This window comes from Acanthopagrus latus, chromosome 2 (genome assembly GCF_904848185.1).
Source record: "Acanthopagrus latus isolate v.2019 chromosome 2, fAcaLat1.1, whole genome shotgun sequence".
Taxonomy (NCBI): domain Eukaryota; kingdom Metazoa; phylum Chordata; class Actinopteri; order Spariformes; family Sparidae; genus Acanthopagrus; species Acanthopagrus latus.
In genome coordinates this window covers 26794248-26805671 of record NC_051040.1, presented here as the reverse complement: position 1 = coordinate 26805671, position 11424 = coordinate 26794248, and the positions used below count along the sequence as shown (strand labels likewise).

General features: G+C 41.1%; 1 protein-coding gene across 3 annotated transcripts in view; it reads right to left on the bottom strand.

Annotated features, from left to right (window-relative positions):
* Positions 1 to 2935: 2935 nt before the first annotated feature.
* The window catches only part of LOC119013338 (endothelin-converting enzyme-like 1), a 47129-nt gene continuing 38640 nt past the window's right edge, over positions 2936 to 11424 (bottom strand). Inside the window, exons 13-19 of one of the 3 annotated variants that reach the window (XR_005072731.1) lie at positions 10697 to 10764; positions 9955 to 10103; positions 8773 to 8838; positions 7235 to 7330; positions 5509 to 5585; positions 3747 to 4531; positions 2936 to 3644 (exon numbers count right to left, since the gene is read on the bottom strand). Coding sequence is in view for 2 of the 3 variants with exons in the window: in XM_037087770.1 (XP_036943665.1) it covers positions 4432 to 4531; positions 5509 to 5585; positions 7235 to 7330; positions 8773 to 8838; positions 9955 to 10103; positions 10697 to 10764 (556 nt within the window). In the remaining variant the exon portion in view is untranslated. Of the gene's footprint in view, positions 4532 to 5508; positions 5586 to 7234; positions 7331 to 8772; positions 8839 to 9954; positions 10104 to 10696; positions 10765 to 11424 lie in introns of all 3 variants that reach the window. The other 2 variants (XM_037087770.1, XM_037087780.1) reach the window with 2 other exon arrangements.

Sequence of the window (11424 nt, the reverse complement as noted above, 5' to 3'; positions counted from 1 at the left end):
ATTATTTTTGTGTCTATTAATAAATTGTATTTTTTATTTTATCTTAAATTGTTCACTCAACCTCAGTGTGAACGAGGGCCTGCCCTCAATTATCATCACATTTAAAAAACTTAGAATATTGATTATAATATTGAAGCTTGCATTTTCTTAACTTGAGGTAACTTGTGCAAGCAGAGCCACAACTCAGGACACAACTCAGGAGCCAGGACCGGTACATGCTTGGGTAAATGTCAGGCCGGAAATCTTATTCTTTTGTCTCCAAATGTATCTGTCACTGTGAGTCGAAATGTAGAAGTCCAGTCAGCTGTGTCAACAGGAGTTATAAGTAAACATCAGGAGTTTGCAGGAGAAGGAGGACAGTACGCTTCATAACGCCAGGATGGACTCCTAGGTGGTATGCATCTCTTTTATCCTACCATCTGAACTTTATGGCTGATACTGTTTCGTTAAAATAGGTTTATGTGTTGTTTATTGTGTAGTGGCTTTCTTTTGGTTCAAGGTGAAGTGTGAAATATTGAATATATATATATATATGAATTCCTTGAAGCTGCTTAAATCTTTAGAATCAGTCAGTAAAGCACATTTTAGCAGTCTGTTAACTTTAAAGCTCTTTTACGTGCACAAGAAGCTATATACAACACAAAAGGAAAGGGGAAAAAAACAAAAGAGCGTAACAGGTCTCCTTCAATTCAGTGACATTTTGAGGGCCACTGATCTCCAAAAGCAGTTCTAGTGGAAAATATTTTCAGTTGCATAATATGGCCATTAATATCCTCACTCAGATGGAAAACCTCACTACCAGAAATTCATGAAAAAATAACACCTTAACTTTCTGAGAAGCTAATATATTGGCTCCTGTGGTAGACCAACAGACACAGTTAAAGCTTTACAAATGATAGCACTGGATTCTTCTGATTCAGACCAGTCCTGTCATCTTTTGCCTGTTTGGTCAGACAGGACGAGTCAAAGCAAGTACCTTGTGCATGCTACACCTCGGGAAGGTCCAGTACAATTTGTTTTACAGGGAGAATTCCAGGAGGCCGACAACTCTCATTCATCACCGTAATTAAAAAATTGATCCCAAGCTGTGTTTTATAAAGGTGGCTGAGAAAAGCCGAGCTTATTCTGAAGAGCCGGGCGTTAAATGAGTATAACAAACACAACCGGTGTGTTCAGTTTATTAAACTGTCTCAGAGCTTACGGGCTGTTTTTGCAGATCACATTAATTCGGGGTGGGAGACCATCTGTTAACTCAGGCCTTGACACGAGTAGACATAAAGTCAGCCCCCTTGAACTCCACTATCAGCTCAATTTGGCCCAGCTCTCTACCTCTAATCATTTCCCCGCAGGTTTTGTTGTGTGTGCTGAAAATCAATGTACAAGATGCGTGAGATGCAGCATAGCTTTGCAGTGTCGAACAGGACATAAGCCCTGTTGTGTATTTTATAGCAAGAAAAATCATTAGCATTTTCCAGAAGCTGTGATCCTCATCAGTTTGATTTCTACAAGTGACATTAAAGCCTCCATACTGTGGAAATACAGTTTAAATAGCTTCACACTGGCTGTCTGCACCTCCAGTACATTGTAACTGTAACTGATTTACCTGACAATAACAGCTTAAAATCATTCAGATGGCACAAGTGTCTTGTAATAGGCTGAATGTTGTCTCTGTCTCAGCCACCCCGTCACTTCTGTCTGCACTGTGTAACTTCAGTGGGAGGGTAGGATCACAGTGTTACACACATGTTTACTTCAACATACAGGTTGCAACACATAGCACTGAGCACTTTTACATTCCCACAACATTCCATGAACGGGGAATAATTTGATTTGAAGGGTTTACATGCACTGTGATAATGGAAAAGACGGGTTTACATGATTTCATTCCAGTTACATAATATAAAACTGTTTTTTTTCCCCCAAAAAACATCCAGTCAACATGAAGCTGCTTATCATGGTGTCTCTGCAGGTCAGGGCTGTCCTTATGAGAGGTTATGTATATGAGCAGAAAATGAATCCACATCTGCTCGTGTTTTAACAACATCCAGTTTCTTTGACATTTTTGCGCATGCGCAAATGTAAAATTAATGTAATTCATTTGCCCAATAAAATGGAATACTGGGCAAAATAATTAGGTGTGTTTAATGGATTTCTCGTAATCCAGTTATGGCTTTTATCCGATAAAGCAGACATTATTATGCTGTTCATATAACCACTTCAATGACCTGGTAACTGCATAAGTCAAATAATAATGCATTATCAATTAAGATGGTATATTGAAAACACTGTTACTGCTTACGTCAACATGTTAGTAATATCAGTGTGAGTGTGTTAGCATGCTGCTGTCAGCCTCACAGAGATACTAGCTTACTCTTGTTAACAGATGTATTTCTGTGCGTCTGATTCTTGGTATAAAGGTGACGCTTCATGACAGAACACATAACAAATGCTAGTGCTGTGGGTCAAAATAATGCATAAGCTTTGTTTCAGATGCATCGTATTTGCCTGACTAGTTATGCTTTACACCAGAGATGCAGCCCATGCTGTAAAATGAACCATATTCACAGTGCAGAAGTACAGAGGGAGCTTCAGGGAGCAACGCTGGTAAAAACACAGTCAGGCAGATTGTGACTGGTTTAACTGCTAATCTTGTGTAATGAAACACCCTTCTGGTTTGCACAGCTGGATGATTATGTATTGTAAAAAGTTGCTTGGTTGTTTGCAGGTTTCACACAAACGCGAGGCAGAGCGGGAGGGGTGGACTTTTACCATCCAACGCACGGAGGCCGAGAGAGAGCTGGCTCACATGACTGGATCGAGGATCCAAGCCTGAGAGGACACAGCTGATAACACAGCCACACTGATTATAACCAACAGAAACATCTCTCTCTCTCTCACACACACACACACACACACACACACCTGAACACTAAAGCAGCATGACACAGTGATCCTTTGTATTTATTCAAACACTGAACGGTGACTGACAGGGAGGGTGAGATAGCAGCCACAAGTGGAATAGCAGCTGAAGAGACAGACATGTGTGAGTGTGTGTGTATGTGTTTGTGTGTGTGCGTGTGTGTGTGTGTGTGTGTCGTCCTCCGTATATAGCGATCAGAAGTTATTGATGGTCAGGAGGGAAACATGCACTCTCATGACAGACTGTACAACCATAACATCTGATATAGTTCTCCACTGTACAAAGATTCTTCTGTTACCAACAGATTTATACAAAAGTAATTATTTAAAATAACACTGTGTACAAATGTATGATCCTCCATCTAGGTGCACTTTCTTCTGAACAGAGTGTTTTGGCCTCTGTCACTGGGTGACTTAACTGTGAATACACTGTATGATGTGACCCGGCACTCCCCCTCTTGCTAGGTTTGTATGAAGTCATTCGGAGTTCATCAGGAAACACGAATGTGAATAATCCAATCACAGGGGTTCCTCCATTGGCTCATAAATACGCTCATCCAATCTGTTTAGGTTGTTAGCCATGCTGCGAATTCTAGTAAGGAAAAAAAAAAAACCTCTCTTCTTCTCAGCTCTTTCTGATAAACGCACCGGCTCATTTGTGATTGTACCGGAGGCTGAAGAGGTTGAATGTGTCCTCCATTTGGTGCTGCGCAGTGCTACAAATCCTGAGAAAAACATCTACCATGAGTCCACCTTCTGTTTTCTCTCTTTTTTTTTTTTTTTTTTAGAAAAAGTTGACAAATCTTAGAAACCGTACAAACACTCACAGTAACAAGAGGACCAATGCAGGCAGACAATACGACAGTCATGGTGGCTGAAGGGTGACCATTACTCTCTGCGGCCTCTAGAGCGCAGCGCTGCGACACAAATCGGACTCCATCACCAAACGGAAAGAAACAACATTTTGGCAGGCACGAGGTTGCTACTGATCTCTGTTCATTTTTTAATAGGTCCTTGTCCGGTTTACATCAGGGAGTGAAGTCACTGCTGCTGTTGCCGATCGTTGCGCCTCTGATACGCTGAAGTGTTTGTCTAGCTGATACTACAAACAAGAGAAACGCTTGAAGAAACATGGTGCTTAATTAAAAATCTAACATGAGTACGACGCATGATGCATGAGATTCATCTGCTAAAATAGAAAAATAGATGATTTGAAAATAACTTCAAACATAGAAAAATATATATATTCAAATGATATAAATGTACACGATCATGCTTTAGACTGGTTAGGACACACAATGAGCAATGTCTATAAACTTTCCTAATGTGTAGTGATGATGTTGAAAAGATATATTTCCTCCCCGTGTCCCTTCATAGGCAAGGACAAGGCTTTCAGCGCGCTCTGTATCGTCCTGTTGGCTCTGATGAGTGTGTGATGTGGGACAGGCTGTGTGTTTGGGTGCGGGCTGCGGAGATGGAGTTCATCCCGAGGTCAAGAGGCGGACAGAGAGGTCACCACACGGAGCATTTATCTCCGGGGTTCATCGGGGAACCCTTCGGACAGTGGAAAACACGGGCGAACTCATCAAACTGGGACACGCTGCCGATCACTCTGCAGGGGGAGAGCACACACCATTAGCAATTGTGGAGACCATGCAACATTTATGCCTGTGTAATGTGTGCACTGGGGCTGCAATGATTAGTCGACGGGGAAAAAAAAACATGTATCACCAACTTTTAAAAAATTCTATTGTTTCAATCATTTATAAGGTAAAATGTCAAACACTTGCCGCTTAAATGTAAGCATTAGCGGCTTTTCCTTCTCATTTATAACAGTACATGGAGAGGGTTCTTTGAGTTCTGGACAATTGGTCGGACAAAAGAAACAATTTGAACATGAGACTTTGAGCTCTGGGATACTGTGATCAGCATTTTTAAACATGTTATAGACAAACCGATCGTGACAATATTCTGAAGATGAATCAGTGATTGAAATAATTGGTAATTGCATTCCTTGTGTCAAGTTGAGTGTTAATGAATATATTCCATAAGCACATTCCTGCCATGTCCTGTGCACTTCTTACTCTCAATAGATTTGTCATTTTTTGGACATCTTAGCTGTAGATGTAATATAATAGGTGAATATTCAGCAACAGATAACCTTGCTTAAAGGAGATGTATTATGCTAATTTTGAGGTTTCTAAATTGTATTTTGGGCTGCTACTGGAAAAGGCTTACATGCTTAAATGCTCAGAAAACACATATATTTTTCTCATACTGTCCAGTACTACAGCACTGTATTCCCCCTCTGTCTGAAACGCTGTGTTGTAGTTCCAGCCTGCTAAATACCCAGTTTACTCACAAATGCATTACCCAGCAATGGGTGTGCCAAACTAGCCGCTACAGGCACGATTCAAGCAAATGAGACATAGTGAAGTAGCGTGATGTCACGACGTGCACATGACATGGTACACTAGAGGAAAAGAAAAATAGTTATAAAGCATAATAAAGTCTCCCTGAAAATGTGATGCTCACAAATCTAACATGCTGGTGATTTTCTCAGTGGTTTTAAAGTGAGTGTGTACGCACCTGTAGTGCTCTGGTGCGTGTTTGTCAGTCAGCAGCTGCAGGTAGATGGACTGAGATCTTCTCTTCATACACCAGTTCTGAAAAGACAACAGGAACACAACCAGTTACCCAACCTGGAAAGAGTATTTACATGTCTAAAACTTCAGACTGCTACCCCACAACAGTTTGCTGGGAAATATTGTATGTTTTCCTGCACCGCACTGGTTTTAAGAGCCAAACGTATTAGTTACTTCCCAGATAAGATTTGCATGAAAACATATATGAGCTTAATAAATGTAATGTTATGAGGTCAAACCAGTGGTTCTCGACCTCTCTGGTGAACCCTTATAACAAAGCAGTTGCAGCCCCTTGTCTCGATTCAGATGTGAGTTGTTCAGCAGTTCCATCAGAGAGCTATTTCCCCTCTAACCTTCTCAGGGGGTGATATGTTCAAGGCCCAAAGAGGTCAACTTATTATACATTTCACAAAAAGCACAGGTTAGGTAAAAAGTCTAAAAATGCATAATAAATAGAACTGCAGCAGAGCTTGTTTATTTCCTATTTTTTACTCCAACACTATCTCAAGACCCGTCAGATAAAACCTGCTCCACCTTGAGCAACAACAGCAGTAAAATACTAATTAAATGTTGAATATTTAGTATCAACAATCTTTTAACGTAATACATAATAATATGTCAGTCAAGGGCCATTTTTCTCCAAGTGCTTTAACTTGATACTTTCGGTACATTTTGTTGTTAAAAGTGTAGTTTTAGTAAAGCATCTGCTTTGTTTTTTCACCATTGATTGCACCATGCTTGGCTGAAAGTGGTCACACAACCAGTTATGGCCACAAATTGATATGGTCAGCCAAAAGCACACCCTCTGGAGACATCTTTGAAGCACAAATGCTGTGTGATTTGAGTAGAATATTTGGCCATTTCATTGGAACTGAAACAAGCAGGCAACTAACCAACAAGTCTTCCTCCAGAAAGTGAAGAAGTCAAAAAATTGTCTAATGATCATTTTCAAATAAAATGTTCAACTCCCTCTCTTCTCCAGTGTGAATATTTGCTCATTTTCTCCTCCAATAGTAAACCAAATATTGTCCTATTTTATCTATAGTTCTTTAATTTGTTAACCAAATGGGTACATCAAATAATCAGCAGGTAGTATAATCATTAGTTGCAGCCCTGCATTTGTCAGTGGCTGGTTATTTCAGAAGTCAAGCATGTCTGCTGGCCTGCTTTGCAGAATTAAAAGACTGAAACACATTAATTATATGTGACCACAAAGGTGATTGCTGTGGCTCACAGCTGGAAAAAATATGCACATGTGACATTATAAAAGAAGGCACATACAAATATACATGATTTTTATATCACTTCCCTCTGGCAAGGATTTTAAAAATATGCTAAAACACTGCAAATTGCATTAAACTGTGTCTAGATTTTGCCACTGTTACATTAAGCTGTGAATTTCAATGAAACCATTGAAATTCAATGATAGTCATAATAGTTACAGGGAGCAGCGGTGGTCTGGTGCTTAGAGCCACTGTGCCGTCATGAACAATGCCTTTTTTCCTCATCCTTCCAATGGTTAATGCATCCATCCGCTAATGTTGGAGTAATACAGAACTCCTACCTGCTCTCTGTGATCAGTCGCTCCAGCTGAGAGCGGTGGCTAAAATGATTTAACATGTAAATGTGATGACAGAGAGTTGTGGGAAACTTTCGGGAGGACTCTTTACCTGCGCAAAGGCGATGAAGAGCAGCTGTTCGTGTGTGTATCGGAGGCCAGGCAGGGGCCTCTCCGGACCGTGTTCCCTCACCCACTTCTGATACGCCTGGGCAGCGAGAGAGGTGCATGGAGGGAGCGAGTAATTAACGTCAGGGAGATACGTTACAAAGGAAATAATCATCCTGCTCTTAATTAGTTGTGCGATCAGATCTCACTTCCTCGCTCTATGTGCAGAATAGTCATGAACGCCACTGGGACAAACAGAGACAATTCATTTTCTTTACAGAAAGAGGGAAATTTTAAAGATTTATTTTGTGAACTTTTCTACAAGAAATTTAAAAGAGGGACTAACTAATAAAGTCATGGACAACATTTCACACAACATTCAGGATTTGTTTTTAACTGCACAACTTTAAAAGAAATGGCAAGCATTAAGGGAATCTGGGGACTCTTTTCCAAGAGTGACAGGTAAACTATACACATATCACTGTCTTTGTAATGTTAGAGGTTTACAGGTTTTTTCAGTTTTTATTTGCCATAGCCGTTTCACAAAGCTTTTTTAAAAAATTCCTCCTACTCAGCAACCCTCACGATTGCTCAGTTTGTTAAGGTAGTGTGGGATGTTGCGGTTACTAATTCAATGGATAATTGAAAGAGGGGTTCACAAACTCAGCTGCTAACACTGGCAGGTTAAGAGCACGTGCACCCTGTCTGATTTTCATGTAGCTACATGGAAATCAGACAGTGTGTGATCCTTTGAGCCTGTTGCTGTGGCTCCTTCATCGTGTTACGCAGTCGAATAGGCGATCCCTCAGTGTGGTCCAGGACACACTGCTGGAAGTATCTGGTCACATACCACCTCTGACTGTGGTCTAAGTGATCAGATCACCAATGCGTCCTCAATGTGACTTGGGAGCATTCACACCTGAACTGTGATTAGATCACTCAGGCCTGATGTCGATACCAAGTGTGAACAGTGCCTGTGTTTTAAGCAGCGCACTCACTTAAACTAAGATCTGCAACCACCTTCGTCCAATACCTGAGACATGATAGAAACGTTCTTCTTATGTTGAACTGATCAACCTGATCAAAATAACTAACAGTCATGATGGCACCATTGTTGCCTTTTGATATTCCAGTATGGTGCATTTCAAAGCATTTGCTAATTCCCTTTGTACTTTTGTTTCTGCATGCACAACACACTCATTGCTTTAATATACGCTACTCCATATGAAATTGAATTATTTAGCATGCCAGATACTCTGCTATCCAGGAAAACACACACGCACTCACACACACACATACATACACACACACACGCAAGGAAATGGAATTGAATAAAAAATGTTGATCTTTTCTCTTGATTCTGGGACACTTCTGCTCTTTACTTTAATGCAAATGAAGCACAGCGCTGTACGAAGAATAAAAAGAATGATTCGAGACAGGAAATGGACAGAGGCACTACATACTGATAGAGTGAACTCTCGTGTTATTTTGCAGCCCCATGACCACAGTGTTTGTGCAATGATGGTATTGAACTTTACTTACATAGTATGACAACTTGAGCCCTCCCATGTCCGCTATGTTCTCCCCCAGGGTCAGACGACCGTTCACCTGGACACACAGAAAGGTTATGTCTGACAGGACACACTGAAAGGTCTTCACATCTGTGCCTGTGTGCTTTTGTGCTGGTGTGTGCAAGTACTTCAAGGATGTACTTCAATCTAGGACCTAGTGTGTGATGAAAAGAGCAGTATCAAATACCAATGTTAATATATTTTTCAGTAAAGTTGCTTCTCTCTGACCTCATCTCCCAGTGAGATTAGTCTGTGCAAAACCCAAAATATCAAAATTACAGGTTGTGATTTTAACAGGGGCTTTGCTCTTTCTCGTCTGATCACAGTGACATCCTGAAGTCCCGACAACAGTGTGGGTTGCCAGGCGACCAGTGGAGTATCAAGACAGACCAGGTTAGCTTATTCAATGTCTACTAGTTTTAGCTTTATTTTCTTACCATGAGAGTGTCGTCCATTTTCTTACTCTCAGAAACACAGGAAACATAGGGAATAAATATTCAGTGTTGTACAAACATGGTAAAGTCGCCAAAGCACCACCGCAAAATCTCCACATCAACAATTTCAATTAGAAATTGTACTCTTAATAGTTCAGTATTGCGTTTCTTTAAGACTGGGAGACTTGGGAGAAACATATTTGTCGATAATCCAGCAGAAGAAGGTAGAATCTTCTGACTTTTTGTTCCAGGTTGTGATCTGACAACAATGGATTATTCAACATTTCTCTAAATTCAACTCAGTAGTTTCCTTTGTTAGAACTGCAAGGCCTGTCTGTCTTTGTCACCTTCAAGCACAATCAGAGATAACTAGACAGAGATGTTTCCTCAGACTTGACACAGCTCCTTCAAGGCCACTGAGGACATTTGACAGCTGCTCTTACAGGGGGAGTAGTACTCTCAAGTAAACTCATCTTTACATGTAAAACCACTCCTTTGTATGAGCGGACATGTTATCATAACATGTCACGCATATCTGTTTGTAATAAGAACAAATATCGCAAAAAGTCTTCCACAGTTAACCAGAGCAGTATTGATATAATCAGAAATACTAATCAATCAAGCTTGACACATCAGTGAATCCATAATGTCTATGTAATGCTATTGTGAACATTGTATGTGCGAGTATTGACCTGTGCATCGTGTGTGTGCTGACCCACCCTCTGGTTATACACGGTGAAGTTATCGTAGAGTTTGACGATACATTCAGCCTTTCTCTGGAACTTCCTGTAGGACTCCTCTGTCCACCACTGTTTGAGGTTGCCATGACGGTCGTACTGGCCCCCTAGGGACATGAACCATTGCATCACTAAGATGAGGGGCAAAAGGGCAGGGGGGGGGCAGTGTTAGCGTGGAGACAACACGATCTGCAACTTTCCTTCACAGTCCAAAGAGCTGCCCAGCATGTCATCTGCTGCACTTTTTGCAGCTGTGGGAGTCAAACTATTACGAGGCAAATTGTAGTTAAACGCAGAGTTGACCTTGGCTGATGGATCCAGTTCAAGAGCCAATTGAACTGCTTTTGTAGCCAACTAAATTCATAGAATGGTAATAATGGCTGACTGTCTGCCAAAGAAGCTGGTAGTGCACAATCCTAGTCACACTCACAGTTATTCCAGCATTTGGTGGGTGGCTGGCAGAGATTTTACACCCTCATTAAATTCTTTTGATGTATCCTAAAGGGCAGCACTCCAGACTGGAAATGAAAGTTAGAGATTGTGGCTCAAAATAGCCTCTGCTGTGCAGTTGTGGGCATCCTACATATTTCATAAAATTACACAAATCATCAGGGAAGCCTTGGTCTTTCTGTGAAATAGAGAAGTTCAGTACAATTGTGGGATTGCAACTTAAGATGGTGAAAACCTGTGGGCATATTATGGCTGAAAAGGTTGCCATTCTTACCCCAGTCATCATATCCATGTGTCAGCTCATGGCCAATGATAGCTCCTATTCCTCCATAGTTCAGAGACCTGGCGGCAGGAGGGAAAAAATGGAACAATATTTACATGTAATTAAAGGTATACTGTGCAGGAAAAAAGAAAAAAATCTCAAAACTTATAACTTATGAAGACTTAGACTTAGACTAAGACTTAGACTTAGACTCAATCATCACTTGTGGCCCACTGTAAGTGTGTGGTGGTGTCTGTATCTGCAGAGACCATGGCCTCTGTCTGTACTCTATTTCCATAAAAAAAGAAGTATCTTGTTGTTTTGGGGGGCTTTTCTGGGCAGCAACCTTTTGGGCAGTGGTTTATAGCCCTGAGCCAATAGTAGCATGTAAGGTATGAGTTCATGACTCTGCTCCTGGTCTGCCATGGATATATAAAGAGCTGCGGGTCTCAAACTTTGAGTTTCATTACAGTGGGCTCTATGACCTTCTTTCCTGTCTTTTGTCCCAGCCCAGTGCCACATTTTCTCTTCACACTGATTGGGGAACATCAAATATCAGTTCCACATGTGTGGGAAAAATCAGCGCTGCGACCCTTGAGCAGCAGTGTGAACATAAATCCTAATTCCCCACGTTGTATAAAACAAAATAAAACATACAAGACTGTAACACGCCCTAACCTTGTGCAGGGCTCACTGGCTCACATCTCGCATAGCCCCGACCCATGTGGCCCTCGATTCAA